The 20,341-nt window shown below is 43.5% G+C and overlaps 2 protein-coding genes and 1 non-coding gene across 3 annotated transcripts; 1 reads left to right on the forward strand and 2 right to left on the reverse strand.

The window, feature by feature from the left end:
* Nucleotides 1–2,514: 2,514 nt before the first annotated feature.
* On the reverse strand, nucleotides 2,515–3,264 carry LOC120662393 (agamous-like MADS-box protein AGL29). Its single transcript, XM_039941549.1, has one exon. The coding sequence runs from the start codon at nucleotides 3,262–3,264 to the stop codon at nucleotides 2,515–2,517; it is 750 nt and encodes a 249-aa protein (XP_039797483.1).
* A 12,190-nt stretch (nucleotides 3,265–15,454) lies between these two features.
* LOC120659750 (proline-rich receptor-like protein kinase PERK3) lies at nucleotides 15,455–17,967 on the forward strand. The gene has a single exon (XM_039937976.1). It carries the CDS (start codon nucleotides 15,559–15,561, stop codon nucleotides 17,620–17,622), a length of 2,064 nt encoding a protein of 687 aa, XP_039793910.1. The 5' UTR covers nucleotides 15,455–15,558; the 3' UTR covers nucleotides 17,623–17,967.
* Nucleotides 17,968–18,715: 748 nt separating this feature from the next.
* Nucleotides 18,716–18,799, reverse strand: TRNAL-CAA. Its single transcript has one exon. It is a non-coding gene; the product is annotated as a tRNA-Leu (tRNA).
* Nucleotides 18,800–20,341: the final 1,542 nt, after the last annotated feature.

Consider the following 20,341-nt stretch of genomic DNA (forward strand, 5'->3'; position numbering starts at 1 on the left):
GGGTGTTTATCACGTGGTTCGGTTAGCCACAAAGGCACACGTACATCCACGTTGTTGAAGCACTCACTAAGAGTATCGCTTCTCGGAAATCAAGTCTCTTCCGTGGACTCAACCACGGTCACCTTGGTCCCGGGTTCCACTAAGGAGCTTCTCCACAACGGATGGGGGTTTCCACGTCCCCCGCACAAGGATGTCGTCACCGCTCCACACCAAGTCGGAGGATCGATGATATTGCCGGCGAGCCACCAAGCTCCAAGGGGCCGGTGCACCAAGATATCTTCTTGGTTCAACAAAGAACCACAGCACAAAGGCTCAAGGCCTTGCTTTCTAACTCACTAAGAGCTAACTTATCACTAACACTCTCAAGAATGTGCTAAGGGCTAAAGATATGATCACTAAGCTCTTGGATGGTTTGGAGATGTTCTTGGGTGTGGGTGTGATGTTCTTGAACTCCAGCAAACTTCAAATGACCGGGGGATCACATATATATAGGCCTCCATGCTCATAGAGCCGTTAAGAGCCGTTGGCCACTTTTCTGCGAGGGCACCGGATAGACCGGTTGTAGGGCACCGGTGTATCCGATCACTCACAGCTCTGCACTATCCGTTGGCCTTCTGACAGCCGACGTGGCTATCACCGGTTAGACCGGTGCCTTGTCACCGGTTCATCTGGTGTAACTTCTCTCCCTTGCAGTTGTCGCAATATTGCATCAGTGCCTTGCTCCGGTGACCACCGGTGTAACCGGTGCTGAAGAAATTCTCCTCGGCTGCTTGACATGCTCTCTGGTGCATGATAATGTGCTTGCACCGACGCCACCAATTAGTACCACTGGTGTAACCAGTGCTACTTGATCTTCTCCCCTTGGGCTGGGCATTGCTTGGCCCTATTGCACCGGTGGTATAGCACCGGTGTATCCGACGCCAACCGGTTAGACCGGTGCTGTGCCACCGGTGCATCCGGTGCAACTGGTTTCTGCTGAACTCATCCAATTCATCGTTTGTTTGAGTTCTTTCTTCGTGTGTTGCTTTGTTTGGCCTTTTTACTTCATCCCTGAGATCTATTAATGTTTACTTGACAAACTCATTAGTCCGATTGATTGCGTTGTTACTCAATCACCAAAATCACAAAACTATGGCCTAATGGGGCCATTTTCCTTACATCAACCCTATGTCTCGGCCTTCTGCTTATTCCACTTCTAAGAATGATATAGTATAGTTCATGTGCCCCTTTTCCTGCCTTACATTGGCCACGGCAACCTTCAGATCCTTTTACTGCATCATGCAACAAAACTCAGTTACTGCATTTTTCCTAAGTGTTTTAGTGCATCTTTACTACGTTATGCGAGTTCCATAGAATATTTCAAAAGAAATATGAATGGGCTACAATTATTAGTGAAGACAATATGCTCAATTCTGTAATTTGAAATATAGCAAAAAAATATTCTAAGAACTTGATATGTTTTAATTACGCTAACAATAACTTATAAGTAAATCATGTCTTCCATAATTCAAGTGCAATGCTAGCTTAATGTTGTGAAAGCATTGTTTCATTCAGCCACATATATTTTTTCAGCATATTCAAGGCAGTCATTGCTTGTTGTGTTTATTATTTCAAGCTCAGGGGTAGTATTATTAACTTTTTGTTTATGTCACAGAGGCCTGAAAAAACTATAAGGTTAGGTGTAACGTTGGATCCTATGTTTCCAACACAAATTTGTAACTCTCATTTTTTTGTTTGCTGCCAGTGCATCTGTAAGATTTATAATTTGTGTCAACAAGTGAATTTCATGCTTGTTTTCACTCGTTTATGGCATGCCAGAGAGAGTTGAATAAAAGCCTTACCCACTGCTACAACTATTGGTGCTTCAATGGGCTTGGATTCTATGGTAGAGGTGTCAGCCGTGAAAGCCTTTGGTACTGTAGTAAAGCGAGCAGCAACATAAAAAATCTCAAGTGGTTGTTGTTCAGGAAAAGGATTAAAAGGTCACCAACAAGGACTTTGTCCTCGTGCCACTAGATGATGGATCTTTCTGAGAGTTATTTAACCAAATGTAGGGTACATGGCTTAAGCATAAGATGGAGTAGTGTAGATTCATCCCCAGTTTGATTTTCACATTACCTGATGCAGCGCACCTACAGGTTAAAAACCACTAGCGATAATGTGCGCACACACTTTTTTTTTTTGAAAAAACTACGGCCTCACACGCACTTAAAACATTGGAATATATTGGAGCAATGGCAACCTCATTGTGAGGAAGGCCCAACATCAAACATCACATCACCAGATTCATAAGTAAGAAATATACCATACATATGAAGTTTTACAAAGAGTTCCGATGGTAACAATTTCCTTGCATTGTAGATTATATCTTGACAACAAGTCATAGATATATCTTGCTGACACACATCTAACATCAGAAATGAAGGTACACAACATTTGTTCCCTGTTGTAAATGATCAGTATATGCATCTACTACTGATCATATTATTCATATACATATCAAATCTGTAGCAATCATCCATGATTCTGGTTGCTGGGAAAATTCTCCATGCCACCAACCCCATGGACACCACCACTAAGCAAAGGATAGTTCATTTGAAATCCACCAATGGGTGCAGCCCTTGAACTCGGAGCTGTGGAAGCCAAAGGATTGGCACTCTGGGAGGTAGAAGCTATCTCCATAGGTAGTTGTGGCAGGGAACCAGCAGGAGTGTACGGCCTTGCTTGAACCAGTACCTGATTGATCTTCTCTTTGACAACAACATGTATTTCTTCCAGCTTCTTCTGGAACTCTTGCAGTTCATCTAGACCCAATTCAAAGATATTTGCAGTCAACCACTGCATCATACGTTCACCCATTAACTTCTCAGTTGCCTCTTGCAACCTCTCCTGTTTCTTCTTTTCAGACTCCAGTGACTGCTCCAACTCTAACAACTCCATGTTCAGCTTACTGACAGTATCTGTCACTGACGACGACACAGCACTATCATGGCTTGGACCACCCGGGGCAGGGCCATTGGGATTGACCGAATTGAGGAATCGGCTTATAATCTCATCAATAGAGGGATGGCCAAAGGAGAAGGACCTACCAGCCGGTGAGAATACAATAGCACCAACCATGGCGCCACAAAGGATGGACAGTTCGCTGGCCTTCTTGAACAGGCCTTGGCGCCGCTTGGAGAAGCATACCTGCCGTGCTTCCTCGTTCTCGATACGCTTGATCTCAATCTTTTGCCTTCCCTTGGACTTCTGACCCTTCACCATCTCTAGTTTCTTGACGAAAGCTTTAGGAGTAGTATGATGATTTGGTACACAATGCAATCGTTTATATAGGCACATGTAAGGGATCAAAGTGGAAGCAAAAAAATCTGAAAAGATTTGAATGTGAGTGCTACTACATGCTGGATTATAGCCAGTTGGATTATTCCACGTTCTTAATTTGGAAGGCATTTGTAAATATTTGACGTTATTGGGTTAACAGTAAGGTTTTTCGATTGCAATGTTCTGGAATACAGTATGCATGGCACTGTCATAAAAAAATGAGATATCTACTGGTTGTAATCCTTCCATAAATTAATGATTTCGATAGCAACCGAGAGACCATGACAGAACGCGTGGATTTTAGCATCTGTACAACGTGAGTTCGTGAGTTTGAGTTAGTACGACTTGAAAAAAAATCATTTTGCTTCTCGTCACATCCATCCCTGTTGGATATATATAAATTTCAGAAACAGAATCGTGTGCTTACCGTGGCAAAGTGACAGAAAAACTACCCGCAAAAAAAAAGTGACAGAAAAATTGTGAACAAATAAACACCTTGCAGAGATATTATGCTATAGCTGCAATAGGCAGAGATATACTTGACGTTAGCACCATGATGTCATCAACAGATAGGAAGGTAGCATGAAGAGTTAATGGTGTTGATGAAATGTGCAGCTAGCTTCTTATGGTCATCCGACCTGTAGAGAACAGCAAATGCGTCTTACTCAGAACTTGTTGTTTTTGGAAGTACATTAATATTATACAGCACTACATAATAATAAATTCAACTCCAGATCAGCAGTATTTATTTGTGATTAGCACTACGAGCATATATACGTTATGACTCATTCCAGGGTAATGAATAAATGTATGGCAAGGCCAGTTGTTAATGTTCCAGGCAGGGGCGTATCCAAGGGGTATGCCACATGGGCCATGGCATACCCACGATCTGACATTATTCTCTCAGCTCCTGTGTTACAAGTCAAGTTCCCTTCTGCCCACTACGTCGAGACGATTCATATCTGCACTTTCCTACAATCTTTCTATATCCTTTCCCACATACATAGAAAAGTAGATCTAGACAATTAGATATCTAGTCATCTTTTTTTTAGGAAAGACATCTAGTCATCTTATATCATGTAAATTGAAATCATTTTATGAAATTATACCGGATTGTACATGATAGCATTTGTGTCATTGTGTGGCATACCCTACGTTAAAATCCTAGATCCGCCACTGGTTCCAGGCCGTCTAGTCTCAAGCTTGACGATGATTGACTAGCACATTGCGTGGCAAATTCGAGTTTTTATGATGGCAGATTCTCAGTAATAACTGTTCAAACCATTGGCAAAATGCAATCTTCATGGTTTAACTCTGTTTCGAAAAAAAGTCCAAACAATAAAAAATGTTCACTTGAAATGCTCTTTAAAAATTTGTAAACATGTCATGCCATCACCAAATTATGTTTCCTTGCCGTAATTATGTGTTTTGTTCGTAAAAAAGGGCAATCACTATGTTTTCGTGCCAAAGAGTAAGGAAATAAAGCAATGGATTTAGCTGCAGTAAGAAAATCAGGTGAAAAAGCACTCAATGTGGATTAGCTTGAACAATACCGCTTGATGCATGTCACGTTGTGGCTTTCTTTCGCTACATCAAAGCCAAATTTTCTCTTAAATTTGTGTATGGACTTGTAAGTTCATGATGTTCACTCCATGACCCAACTGGGCACTGATCAAACTTGCAAGTGAATGCCACTACTATGTCCTGTTTCAGCAATAGGGAAACACAATCATATCCCTTGCTGTTATTATGTTTTGCCTTTACATTATCCAACAGTCACAATTAAAAAGAAACACCGAGTGCTGTTTCATGAATTTGCTCATTGCCACATAATGCTTCTTCATCAAAAAGGCGAGGTTAATTTTTTATATTAAGAAAATAAATCCAGTCTCAGCAAACGTGAACCGAGAGCTTACAACCGAAAAGAACCACACAACCCTGCAGCACTTAGGCAAGGTTAATAGAGACCTTGGTGGTAGGAGCCAGAGCTGAGCCATATATATCTCTGATGCTCTTGCACTTAAGCCCTTTATTTTGTTGATCAGATAGTTACACATGTACCCGGCCGGGGAGTTGTATATATTAATCTTACGTTGAGTCAGCTCAGCTTCAGCACATGAGTTTCTTGCGGTTTAGACTAGAGTTTGATGTGTCTGCCTTTCCTTTGTTGAAATATTTGTATTTTGAGAACTATAATTCCATTGTTGCATACACCTGCAGAAGTTCTGCAGCTCCACTGCTTGACGGTCCTTTCCATCTCATTCAACTGAATCTCCCCCCTCTTTGCAACATAAAGTCCAGGTTACTTTTTTTGAACCGAGGTTCTCCCCCATTTCCATTGCAGCAACAGAAATACAGAAAGTTTACAGAGTTTCAGAACTAGAATCCAGAGAAAGAAACAGGGGAAGAAACGAGCAGACCAACCTAATTCAGGTAGGACTGTCACTAGCAAGAACCCAGGATTCCCAGGTTAAGTCCCTCGGTGAAATTGCCGACCAGCCTAGACAGCGAAGTACAGAGATTATTACAGCATCCAGAAATACAAAAAAGTCTTGCAAACAGAATTGCTCTTTAGTCTTCCTCATCAGGCACACGGTCGTCGTCTTGAGGAGGAGGAAGTAGTCGTCTTGTTGTAGAAGGAACAGATTGCCCTGCTAGCACCTTGTGAGCACACGCCAGAAGATCCTGCACCCCTTCCAAAATCTTCTCCTGCATCACCTCATTGTACAGACCTGCCCAATATGACAGAAAAGAACAGCTTTGTATCATGATTTCTATTGGATTCCTGAGTTGTTTCCCTTCAAAGCATACTTTGTTTCTGCATTTCCAAATGGCCCAGCAGATTGCTGCGCAACCACTTGTGTACATTGTGTCCCCCCTAGAAGCCACATAGCAATCCAGGTTTTGTATTGCTGGATGTCACAGGGGATGTTGTTGGCCCCAAAACAAAGCCCCACAATCCCCCAGATGATCTTAGCAATAGAACACTTGAAGAACAGGTGTTGAATTGTTTCAGGTTCCTGACAGAAGTAGCAGGTTGGATCTCCAACCCAATTCCTCTTGATGAGGTTATCTTTGGTCAAAATAGCATTGTTCTCCACAAGCCATAGGAAGATCTTAATCTTGTATGGGATTTTTGCTTTCCAGATGTGTTTGAAGGATTTTCTTGTGGATTCTCTAGTCAGGTAGTCATAGACAGATCTGGTTGAGAAGGTTTTATTTTTGTTCCAGTGCCAAATAGGAATATCTTCGGCATTTGAGAAAGAATAATGATAGATCTTATCCACCACAGTCAACCATTGTTCAAACAGGATAGGAGGGAGGCATCTTTTAAACTGTAGTTGCCCTTGGTGATTCAGAAACTGGTATAGAGAGATATTCTTTTCTTTACAGAGCTCAAATAAGATAGGAAAACAGGCATATAAGGGCTTATCCTCCAGCCATGTGTCCAACCAAAGGGAAGTATTTTTTCCATTCATTACTTTGAATGATCTTCCAAGTAGGTAAATGTGTTTCACCTTGAGTAGGTCATTCCAAATTGGTGAATCATCTAGTTTGTGCTACACAGATCCTACTGTGTCTTGGCCCAAGTATTTCTTTTTAACAATCTGTTGCCAGATGCCCTCTTCTTTCTCAAGTTTCCACCACTTCATCTTGTGGATGTTTTTTATCCCTAAGCCCCCATATTTCTTGCTCTTGTTAATAATTTGCCATTTTAGAAGGTGATACTTCTTTTTTTGTTTCCCTCCTTGCTAGAAGAAAGTTCTTTGCTTATCCAGTTTTTCAGTTGTGCTTTTTGGTAAGAGGTACATAGACATGTGATAGATGAATGTGCTGGAGAGACTAGAGTTGATAAGAGTTGTTCTTCCAGCAATAGACAAAGATTTGCCTTTCCAAATTGCCAATTTCTTTTCATTCCTTTCTTCCAGAATCAACCAGTCTTTGACATGCAGTCTTGCTGGGCTGACTGGTACTCCTAAGTATTTCAAGGGAAAAGTTACAGTTTGGCAATTAAATAGCTCTGCATATTGCAGATATAAATCATCATTGCCATTTATCATTATCACTTCACTCTTGGAGAAGTTGATTTTAAGGCCAAACATGAGCTCATAGATATAAAGCAGGAGTTTCATGTTTCTTGCAACATCAATGTCATCTTTTAAACAAATGATTGTGTCATCTGCATATTGCAGAATGACCACTCCATGAGGGATTATATTGGCAACTAGACCAGTGATGAGGCCATTTCTTTGTGCTTGTCTGACCATTCTGGTCAGGTAATCAGCAACAAAGTTAAAAAGGATAGGAGAGAGTGGATCTCCTTGTCGAACTCCTTTATGACTCACAAAATGAGGATCAGTAATATCATTCAATTTCACACTCACTGTTCCCCCAGAAACCACTTGCTTTATCCAATTACACCAGGTTGAACAAAAACCTCTTATTTTAAGGCATTCAAAGAGGAATTCCCAACACACCTTGTCATAAGCTTTTTCAAAGTCTAATTTAATAATGAGACCCACTTCATTTTTTCTTTTGGTTTCTTGAAGTACCTCATGTAAGGCCATAATGCCATTCATAATATCTCTTTTCTTCATAAAAGCAGTCTGATTCTCCAGAATAAGCTTGTCTACTACTTTTTCTAATCTCAGGGTGAGAACTTTTGTAATCCATTTGTATAAGCAATTCAAAAGATAGATAGGTCTATATTGCTGAATCTTTTCAGCATCTTGAACTTTAGGCAAGAGAGTTATGATTCCATAGTTTAGTCTGCTCACTTCTAAATTCCCAGCATGAAAATCATTGAACATTTCCACCACATCTTCTTTAACTATGTCCCAGCAGTGCTGATAAAACTCAATGGGAATCTTGTCAGGGCCTGCAGCCTTGTTTTTTTCTATTTGGAAAAGAGCCTCTTTTATCTCAATTTCAGAGAAAGGTTGGGTCAACTCAGCATTGTCTTCACTGGTGACCTTCTCTGAGGTTTCCCATAAGTCCTCATTTAGAGGAAAAGCATTGCCCGGGGCAGGTCCAAATAGAGATTTATAATAATCAGTAGCATGTTGACATAAGTTGGAATCACCCTCAATTAGTGTATTACCATCCATAAAGGAGGTGATAGTACCTTTTCTTTTTTGACCATTAGCCATTCTATGAAAGAACTCAGTATTATTATCTCCCTCATGAAGCCATTTTGAGTGAGACCTTTTATACCAGTAAAGCACTTCTTCCTTAAGGATTTTCAGGATTTGCTTATGAATTTCAGACTTTCTCTGATTTTGATTTGGGTCAAGATCATGAATTTCCTCAAGATTTTCCAGACTCAACAACTCCTCTTGGAGGGCTATCTTTGTTTTCTTTTGGACTCCTTGCCTATTGAACCCCCAACCCTTGAAATATTGTTTGATCCTTTTTAATTTTGCTTGGATTCTATCAAATGCTGTTGCAGCATGGAAAGGTTTTGACCAAATTTCATTTACTAGAGAATTGAACTTGTCATCCTTCAACCAAGATAACTCAAATCTGAAGGAAAGGTTTTTTAGAGGTTGCTGAGAAGAGGTAGTAAGAATGAGTGGGTTATGGTCAGAAACTTCTCTAGGCATTTTCTGAACTCTGACCATAGGAAAAAGATATTACCATTCTTTACCCACCAGGATTCTATCAAGTCTTTCCAGAGTAGGTGGATTCTGGTTGTTTGACCAAGTATATTTTCCACCAGTCATTTTCAAATCTATGAGATCATAACAAGCAATCACAGAATTAAAAGTCCGTGAGTGTCTAGAGAGAGGGGTTGGCTTGTTTTTTTCTGAGGAGAATCTAATCAGGTTGAAGTCTCCTCCCACTAGGGTGGGTTCCTGACTAGCACCACAAAAGGTTGCTAATTCAGCTAAGAAATCAGCTTTGTGATCTTCATGTGGTGATCCATATACATTCAAGAAATTCCATTTGACCTTGTTTTCCTTGTCCCACAGGTTCAATTGGAGAATATAGTTTCCTTCCTTGAAGGAACCAACATCCAAGAATTCCATTCTTACTCCACTTAGGATGCCACCAGATCTACCCTTAGAGGGAATCCATTTCCAGAGGTAATCATGAGAGGGATCAATCTTCCTAAGAAGGTTATCATCAATATTGGCTTGCATAGTTTTCTGTAGACCAATGATGTGAAGTTTGTGCTCAAGAATCAGATTTCTAAGAAAAGAGGAGACACCTTTCTTTTTTATGCCCCTACAGTTCCATATGAGGGCTTTCATTTAATAACAATCTTTTTATTATTAAGAAGAGTTTTAGTAGGACCAGGATTTCCCTTGTCCATAGTATCTAGTTGAGAAGGGTTGCAAACTTTTCTCTTGCTAATCCCTTTCTTCTTCTTAGATACAGAGAAAGATAACCTTCTCGGAGGTTTTTTGATTCTTTTTGTTGATAAGATATGAGACTCTATGCTCACATGAGAAGTATCATCTTCCCAATCCAACAACTCTAGCACATCCTCAGTTTGTTTAGGTTCAGAAATAGGAGGAGAGGAGGGAATGTTATTTGAGTTTGTAGCCATGCTAGAAATCTTCTGAGTCAGAAGATTTCTAGCATGTTCAAGCTCTTTTAACAAATTAATGGATTCATAATTCTCACTAGAAACAGGGACACCCATATCTGTAATTCTGTCAACAATATCTTCATTGTCTAATATAGAGAAAGAGTTATAGGTGGGAATAGGATTACCTGACAGAGGTCTCTTCTTGTTGGTAGAATTCTTCTTGGATGATTTCCCCACCAGCACTTCTTTTTCAGCCTGATTCTGGAGTCTTTCACTCCACCTTCTTTCCTCTCTTTGCTGCTGCATAAGTTCACAAGAGTTGATCATCCTAGTGAAATCCATATCTTCCTCTAAGTTTTGCTTTCCAGGGGTAGCAACATGCACATTTTTTATCAAGTTCAAGAATGAACACTCCTTGTGTTTTCACACAAGGCTGTTCATGTTGAGACATCCAAACCCTATTGATTGACTGAGAGTGTTTGCCATCCATGACCTTGTTAACTTCTCCCTCAAAATCAGTGCTACTGTCATTGTCCCCCCTTTCTGGATTGGGTTGATAAGTAGCAGCAGGAATTGCTTCATTGTCTTCAAGGTATATAGGGAGAGTGTCAGTTGCTGACTTCCTTCCTTTTTCAGAACCTTCCTTTTCCATATTTATTTTTCCAGGAGCAGAGAAGGATATCTTTTCAGAAGCATGAGACTGAAATTGCATGGTACTACTGCTCATACCAAAAAAAAATTGCTGCTGAGGTTTCCAAATTCTTTCCTATTCCAGATTTGGCCTGAGTCTCATCAAACTTCATTTTCTTGGAACTTGGCTAACCTGCAGAACCAGATGCTTCCACAGAAACTTTGTGAGCCTCTCTCTTCATACTTTCTGATTCTTCTAACTCATAGAAAAAGTCCAGGTTACAATTCAGTTTGTAATTCAACATGGAGTATTACAGGAGGTAAAAGTCTTTTCCACCATGTAGTCACTTCCATGTACATGGGTAAGGAAAGGCAGACAATCATAAGTTCTGTTGCCACAATAGGTTGCTATATCCAACAATTTGAGGATAAGGCAGGTCCCTATCAAAGCATCACGATCTTATTCTATGGAGCAGGCACCTTGGGAAATGCACATGCATTATTTGCATTCTAATCAAAACATAGGTATGCAATAGTTTCAATTTCAGCACATTCAATGAAATTTTAATGTATATATCTTACAGAAATTATTAGCGTGTATGTCTTACGAACCCAACGGCGTGTATGCCTTGGAAAATGCACATGCATTATTCATTGAAATTTTAATGTATATATCTTACACTCAATGAAATTATTAGCGTATATCTTACGAACCCAATGGCGTACACTCATAAGATGCTAACCTGCTGGAATAAAAACTAGCTGCACATCTCTGAATTACTTGTGGAATAAAATCGGTGGCACTAATAAACTTTATTTTTCTCATATTGCTATCAAGATATCGAAATCGGGGGAAAAAACCGGGAATACAGCGAATCCGGAATCGAAATCAGAAAGAGACTTTTTCCGACCGAATGGTCGGTTCCCGTTTTTTATTCGGGAAAATCCTGACGGGAATCCCGTTTATGGGCTGCACTCACGCCAGCCCATAGCCCAAATCCATCAGGCAAGGCCCATGACTAAGCATTGACAAAGACCCAAGTCATCCCTCTCGGTCTAATTTATAGCTCACCTGCCTGCCTCTACTATATCGCTCGGCGCCTCTACTCTATCGCTCGGCGAGGTGGGAGTAAGGCCCTCCCACCCCGTAAACGCAAAAAAACCGTAAATGCAAAAAAGTGTAAAGAAATTTTGTTAATTTGAAGTACTAAATGAAGTCTATTTATAAAACTTTTTACATGGTTGGGTTGTAAATCGCGAGACGAATCTAATGATGCTAATTAATCCATAATTAATTAATAATTAACGAATGATTAATGTAGCATCACTGTTGCAAATCATGGATTAAATAGGCTCATTAGATTCGTCTCGCGATTTACAACCCATCTGTAAAAAAAATTGTAAATAGACTTCATTTAGTACTTCAAATTGGCAAGATTCTCACGCAAATTTTTTTTACAAAAACATGTAAAACAAAGCCTAAAGCTCCTGCGGTGCTGCTGGCTGGCTGCCCATGCTCCTGAGATGCTGCCGGCCTGGCGGCTGGCGCTGTGTGCCTGTGCGCCATGATGTGCCCACGCACATTTGGAGGAGACCACGTGGCCCAACAAATTGAAAGGAGCATCACCGATCAACAGATATGATGGCCTTTTTCATTTATTTTTTCTTTTTTCTTTTTTTCTTTACCGTTCTTTCCTTTCAAGTATTTCATGACAATTAAAAGTAAATTGTTGTGTCCACTATAAAAATATTTGATATTTACTTCTCATTCAACTAATTATGCCCTCTTGTGCAGGGGCGGAGCCAGGAATTTGTTTTTTCATTATTAGGGGGGCAATCATACTAATTTATATAAAAATTTAATCAAAATTCAAATTTTCAATGTAAATTTGGGAGCCATAGGGGGCCAGGCCCCTGCCCCCATGTCTACGCCCCTGCTCTTGTGCCGATCTGCAGGAGAATGATTTGAACCTTGTCTAATGCATATCATATTTTTTTTTTCTCTTATAGTTGTATCATATCCTTATACCGTAACCTATGAGCACTATGGTACTATTTGTCTGTAATTTTTGAAGGGATTAATGATTCATAATTTCCGCTTTTGAGTATCGATTTCCGACCGTTATCGATATGTCTCCGATCGAATTGTACCGTTTCCGATATCCCGCATAACCGATTCCGTTTTCCCGACTGTGGTTTCCCGTTCCCGTTCTCATTTCCGAATAAAAATATGAAAATAAAAGTGGTTAGGGTATTTTCCCGACCGATCCCGGCTGCTTTCACCCCTACCCACGCCGGCAGCCTGGGTTCGATCCCCGGGGCTGGCACCGGGGGCACCTCTGCAGCCCTCCTGGAAAAAAAAAAGGGCTGTTAATCAAGGGGGAAAGCAGTCACTTTTCCATCTACTTTTTATGAAAGTTTGATAAATAAACGTGCTTTAATAATTAAAAACAAGAAACTTTTGGCTAAATTTGTCAAAACAAAAGTTGCACTAGCAACCTTTGCAAGAATTATTTGCTCAAAATCTGGAAAGTGCATCCATTTCGTTTCCAGGAGCACACAACAGAGGAACTCTTATCATCGAATCTGCACTTATGCCCGCCATGTGCACACATTCTGATACGAGAAATGGGGTAGTAGTAGCAGGGAAATTGTATTATTCTTTTATGTAAAAGAAGGATATATTTTCCAAAGAATAGTAACAATATATGAGTGGTAATAAAAAATTGGGTGCTTTGCATAAAGGAGTGCAGATTAAAACAGAGCAGGAATCTACTTAAAGACTAGTACCGGAACGGACATGAAAGAAAAGCTCAACTGCTAGAGAGTGAAATAGATACTAGCCCAGCCAGTTTGCCATGCATATTTTGGTCCCAACTCCCATGATTTGGGCCAACCACATTATCCCTTATAACAAGATGAATGACTCAAGCGAATTCTCCTTCTTTTTCATTATTTTTATTGGATTTCTGAAAAATACAAATATTTCGACATAGTATCAGGAAACTGCCAATATATGTTTTGCCTGGGATGGTCCAGCTAGAGTGCAGATGCAAGAGAACCTCTACAGCAACATTCTTCACATTTTCAAAGTGCAACACCAAATTCCTCAATGTTGTCCGATGAAACGGCAAAAGAAGCGGTGTCATCACCAGCATAAATTCTCCTCATGATCATACAGTCTCCTTTCCCATACTTACAGGTCGCTGGAGAGAGGGGACCAGCCCCTGGCTTCCTAGGCAGATGCATACCACCATGTGCTTAGTGGAGGCCATGATCCTGTCTTCCCAGAGCTTCCGGTAGCGGCGGAAACAGTGAGGATGATACCACTAGCCATTGACACAAATTTTATTCAAATGGGGCGTCAGTGGTAGTCCACCACCTCATTAGAATGCGCCATTTTTAATGTTGTGCCCTGAAGTTCATAAATTTAAAGCGCCATTTGAAAATGCAGGTCGAAAATTTAGTTTCAAAAGTTTCTGAATATATCTATAAGTTCTTAAATTTACTCTGAGACCTATGAATAGAATATTTCTGTTGAAGTTGCAGCATTTTCACAATTTTGTTTTAAATTTCCTAGGTAACTTGTTGACCTGCTTCATACTGCTACTGGCAGGGGAAAGAGTGGGTGCATCACCAAGCCACGAGGACAGAAAGATAGCACAAGATCAAGATCCAAAGAAAAGGTAATTAGCACTTGGACACACGGTAGCTGAAGCCCTAATGATCAGCACTAATACTGTATGATATATGTCCTCAGTCTAAAGCTGGCAGTTCAGAAACTGAATGTTATTTTATTTTTTTAATGTTATTCTACAACTCTCTATGACAAGGAAAATGGATTGTTTTTAAAAAAAAAATACCTGACAGAACTGAATTGGAGAAAGAAAATTTGAAGTCAACCATCGATGGGATCTTGTAAACTTTTAACAGAGGTTGACCTCCTGATCAGAGTCAGTACTAGATTTCACAGGTTGCCTAGCTTGCAGAGCGTTGACCAATCTGGGCCATCAACAACTTCCACGCTCCATAGCCAAAAATTCGGTTGAATTCCTCATCATCGCCATCGACCTCGTTTCAGAACATGGTGTGAAAACACAAGTGATCTAGTAATCTTATTCTAAGTTGGTATATTGACTGATTGTCTGACTTGAATACTTGATTGACACTAACACATAGTGAAAAAAGTAAGATATCTCATAATCATGACTTCAGCGAGGATTCCTTTTTGGATGTTAAAGAATGTACCATACCAGCCTGTCAACGTTGAATATCCACTGTAATCTCGATCACAATCTTCAGGTTTTGAATTTCTTTTCTCTCTCTGAATATTGACTACTTTAAGGTTTGCATTTCGCATACGTTCTTAGACCCATCATTGAATCCACAAACTGGGACGGTTCGCTTCCATGGATGTCTGAAAGCTTCTGTTTCTGCTGTTAGTATATGGTGGTTCTCTGCTAGGATGTTTGCTGAATGTGCTACTATATGCTACTTCGAACACAACTTCTCCAGCACAGCTGCACCCGAATCAAAATGCATGCTTTTCTATATGTTGCACCAACCGATCATCGATTCATCGTTGAGTCATCTTTAATTTCATCCGAGGTTGTGGTGTTGAACTAAATGTATGACGGAGCATTTTAGTATAACAACCCACTGTCATTTTGGGACAAATATGTATTCATATTTCATAGGGGTACATTTGTGTGCCTATTCATAAGCATCTGTTTTCGGACAAAAAGAAAAATTTTGAATTTCAGAAAATATTTACCTAGTTCGGTGATGTAAAGAAACATTCACTTAGCCAATGCTAAAAGTTGGAAGGAAAATTATAAATACAGTCATGCTCTGAAGCCTGAAGGCAGAGGGTCTACCCTTACTCAGGTGAAGCGGCGAACCAAATTTTGTCAAAGTTTTCCTTCAAAGATTTTTTTTTTGTCAAAGTGAGTGACACTTCGTATAAGTCAAATGTCACAACCCCCACCTCCCATGCTCTGACCCGTTCGCATTTATGGCCACGTCGTCCACTCCCTGAGCTCCCTCGCCAGTCGCCACGGAACCCACACGACATGCTCTGCCTCGCCGCCTTCCTCCTCCTCGCGCTGGCGCCACCACCCGCCGCGGCGGCGGGCCGGGCAGCGCCGGGCCCGGCGAACGATGCTCCGTCGTGCCCGTTCGACCTGGCGACGGCGGCGCAGATGATCCCGCGCGAGTGCCACGCGAACGCCACGGCGGCGCCGGGCGCCACGGGCTGCTGCTGGTACGTGTTCGCGGCCTACATCTTCGCCGCCGCCGACCACGCCAACCGCACCGGCGAGGCCTTCCTCCCGCGCGGGCCCGCGGCCGCGTGCTCCGACGCCTTCGCCTCCACGCTTCTCGCCGGCGGCCTCGTGTCGCGGTCGCAACTCGCCGGGAACGGCTCCTGCGACCTCACCGGCGACCCGGGCAAGCTCGCGGCGGGGTCGCGCCCTTGCCAGCTCGCCACCATCGACGGCGTGCGCGCGCTGGCGCCGAGCGCGCTGCCCAACGCCACGCGCCTCTGCGCCGCGCCGGGTCTGGAGCGCGCGCCGAGCGTCGCGCCCGACACGCCGGGCTGCTCCGTGTGCCGCACCGCGGTGATCGCGACCACCTACGAGATGCTGGCCAGCGCGCGCACCAAGGAGTTCGTGCCCTGTGGGATGGCGGCCACGGTCGCCGTCTGGTCCACCGCGCCGCCGCCGCTACAGCGCTACAGCGCCTACGCGCTCTGCATGCTCCAGGTCCTTGAGAACGTCAACAGCCTCGGCACCGGCGACCTCGTGCCCTCACCACCGCCGCCGGCCGCTGCCTCGGCCACCCTATCGCCTCCCGCGCCAGCCGCTCCCAGCTCTACCTCGAGCAAAAACACCGTCGGCGTCGCCGCCGGCTCGGCGGCGGCAGGTGTGGCGGTTGTCGTTTGCGTCGGCTTCGCCGCCGTGGCAATTGCAAGAATCCGTCGCCGGCGTAGGCTGACTGCAGGGGACAGCGAGAGCGGTGACGACTCGAGCGACGACGACGACTCCGTGGCGTCGCTGCCGCCCCTGCCACGTGAAGGCCTGTACATCTTCACCAAGGCGGAGCTGATGCAGGCAACGAACGGGTACGACAAGAAGCTCCTGCTCGGCACCGGCGGCGCCGGCAAGGTGTACCTCGGGCACCTCCCGTCGGGGCAGCGCGTGGCCATCAAGAAGATATACCGGGCGAAGAAGGTGTCGGAGTTCTACGCCGAGGTGGCCGTGCTCGCCAAGCTGCGGCACCGCAACCTCACCACGCTCGTCGGCTACTGCCCCGGCGGCCGCGGCGGCGACCACGTGCTGGTGTACGAGTACCTCGCCGGCGGCAACCTGTGGCGCGCGCTGTTCCAGGGCGAGCTGCCGTGGCGCCGCCGGCTGGAGGTGGCCGTGGACGTGGCCGAGGGGCTCGCCTACCTGCACGGGCTCCGCGACGGCGCCGTGGTGCACCGCGACGTGAAGCCGACCAACGTGCTGCTGTCGGAGTCCGGCGCGGCGAAGCTGTCGGACTTCGGCGTGTCCCGCATCGTGCCGGAGGGCGGGACGCACGTGTCCACGGAGATCCGCGGCACCCGCGGGTACGTGGACCCGGAGAGCTTCAGCGCCGGCCACGTCTCGGAGGCCGCCGACGTGTACAGCTTCGGCGTCGTGCTCCTGGAGCTCGCCACGGGGATGCGCGCCGTGGTGCCGACGCCGTCGGGGGGCGCCGAATCCATCGTGCAGGCCGCGCACTGGGCCGTCACCGAGGCCGGCGGCGAGCCGGGGCCGGCCGCCGAGGCCATGGTGGACCGGCGGCTCGGGCCGGCGTGGGACCGGACCACCGTGCGCGCCGTGTTCGCGCTGGCGTGCCGGTGCGTGCGCCCGTACAAGCACGAGCGGCCGGAGATCGCCGAGGTGCTCGGCCTGCTCAAGGGCATGCTCGCCGACTACAGCGCGCGTCTCATCAACGGCGACGGCGACGGTTTGTCTCCCGACGCCGAGAGCTCGGAGGTCACGGCCTCGTCGTCTGCCGCGACGGCCGAGCCGGCGTCCATGCCGTCGACGTCGTCGTCCACGCTCAACACTGAGGTGATGTCAACGGCGTCGCTGCAGGACGTGGCGTAGCGTGGCTGTGAGGACCCCGGTCGAACACTTGGCGGTTGGCCCATTGGCGCCAATCAGGACAAAGCAGCAGCACATCAGTATCAAATGTTTCCCAACTACTCAACTGTTTTAATTTGGAGATGATCCAGCGGTGCTGTGATTTGATAGTAAGGTTTAAATAAAAATAGAAAATAGAAAGTCTTGTTCCATCGGTGACAATGAGAAGGGGGTTAATACAGTTTGGTTAGGCAGGGCAGTGCAAGAAGACAGCGTGGCCTCTGAATGACTGTAAAGTTTCCTCCGATTTTTGTGATTAATTGTAAATTTTGGTTGATATTTGAATGGGCATGCCAAAAATTATACTAATTGCCTAAATTTATACCACCAAAAAAATAATGTTAGGAGCTCTGTCTGTAAATGCTACAAGAATATACAAAATGTAGGCCATTATTCTAATAAATGTTCATACTTCTCAGATAAAAATGTTATTACAAGATTTGTAACTAAAAAAACTTTTTAATACGGTCAATTGTCTGGATTAAAGATCATGTCAATCACACAAACTGTGTCCGATAGCGATGGTCGATAGATCCAAAATAAATTCTGGCTGGTGGTTGGCACTTTGGAGCTGCGAGGTGAAAAAGCTATCCCATCGCCCAATCTCTGTCGACCGAAACGTAGCAGTAGTCTCAACTCTGATCTGACTTACAATGTGCGATCGGTAAGAACGAATCCGTGGGCTGGTTGGCGCGCAGCCCAGCGATGGAGGAGGACAGAGGCGGCGGCTGGGCTTGGTGCTGGTCTGCTCATGGGCTTGCTCTGGGCCGCAGGGTATTTGGGCCAACCATCCCATCTCTCTAAATATTTCGGATTCCAAATATTTCTGCAATTAACATGCTTTGTTCTTTGGTGTCGTAACCGCATACACACTAGATATTTCTGCAATCAAATCACAGCGGTATTTTGGTACTAACCATGGAAATAATAGATGTAGCTCTATCACTGATACGGACAGGTGCTAAAATATATTCTTTTCTAATCTAATCTATAATATCTACAATAACGGAATAAACGGAACAATTAAAAAGGCCGGGAAAAAAAGGGATACACAAAATGTCAGAAGTGGGATTTGAACCCACGCCCTCGTTAGAGGACCAGAACTTGAGTCTGGCGCCTTAGACCACTCGGCCATCCTGACGTTGACGCTTGAACTACCAATTATAGCTTTAAATTAAAAATCTTTCCTTCATTCGTGAATTTGTCATCTGTTTTCTCGAGGCATCCCGCAACGATTTTCGAAACTTCATTCAAATCATCGCCACAGCTTGTTTTCGAGCTGTGAGGGATAGAGCTAGCTGGCATCAACACGGCCACACCGCAGCATACTTTTATATTTCTACGCGTCTACTGCCTGCCGTCGTCAGGCGTGAGCTGGTGATGGCGTTGCACTCACACGTCGTACGACCAAATTCGGTGGCACGGCTACTACGTCCGTTTGCTTGCAGCTAACGATGAAAACTGACCAACAAAATCCCATCCCGCTCCCGTTCATATTTCTATATTTTCACATTCATTTTTGTATTACGAATAAATATGAAAATAGGACGGGAAACGGAAAGAGGTATATCATGTCCGTATTTACGGGTTTCGTTACTACAAGAAATATGAGTATCCGTGATGAAAATCTAAATGAAGAAAAATGAAAATGTCATAGAATAGCTGCCATTCTGTGACGATTTAAGCAATATCGTCACTAATCTAAGGTAGACGAGTACCTTAATGACGAACATGAATTTTCGTCACAAAAGATGCAACAATCAATGACGATATGACAAATTTGTCGTCAAATATCAAATAGTTAGTGACGTTTTTGTTTCATGATAAATGTAGGTTCGTCACTAAATACCAAACATCATAAACTTATTCTTCATTTAGCCTTCTAGGGAGAGTACACCTTTGAAGTCCTAGTCTTCCCTCTCAATATGATTAAGAGCTAACATTACTTCTTCACACCAAAATATAACAAAACCTTATTTCATATGTTTGCTTACATAAAAAAGACTATTAATAGTTTTACTCAATAATACTATTTTCAAAAGGACACACTTTCTTTCATATGTGTGCGAGCAACGACGAGCAATAGCGGCTACTCTAGGATGGTAGGGATGGTTACAGTGCATGCATCTTTTTTAAGGTCCCAAAAAAGTTTTAAAAATGAAACGAAAGAGGTAATCCCATTTAGTGTTAACTGACAGCGTACATTCATAGTTATCATATTGACTAGCAAGCTACATTGATACAAGGGCCCTGTTCGGAGAAATAGCCAAGAGTTATTTTGAGGGCTAAAGTTTAACTCAAGAAAATAGCCCTTAAATGAAATAGCCCTCCTATTTGGCTCCCTTTTGGCTATTCGGGGGTGGGCTAAAAAATAACCCATAGATCCAAACAGACCAAGGTGATTATTAGTTCAATTTTTTATTAGTATTTTTCAATAGGTCTATTTGATAGAATCATTTAATTTGTTAGTAGTTCAATATTTTTGTGATACAAGGTGATTATTAGTTCAAATATTTTTAATAGCAAAATTCTTAGGCAAAATATGAGTCCCATATTATTTTCAGATAAAAAGGCCAGACATACTACATTCGGCATCTAAAATTTTGGCGGGCAAACTTTTATTTTGAAAGTTTTGGCGGCCAACCTTCCATAACTGAAAATACCCCCGCTATCTCCTGCGCGG

This window comes from Panicum virgatum, chromosome 2N (genome assembly GCF_016808335.1).
Source record: "Panicum virgatum strain AP13 chromosome 2N, P.virgatum_v5, whole genome shotgun sequence".
Classification (NCBI taxonomy): domain Eukaryota; kingdom Viridiplantae; phylum Streptophyta; class Magnoliopsida; order Poales; family Poaceae; genus Panicum; species Panicum virgatum.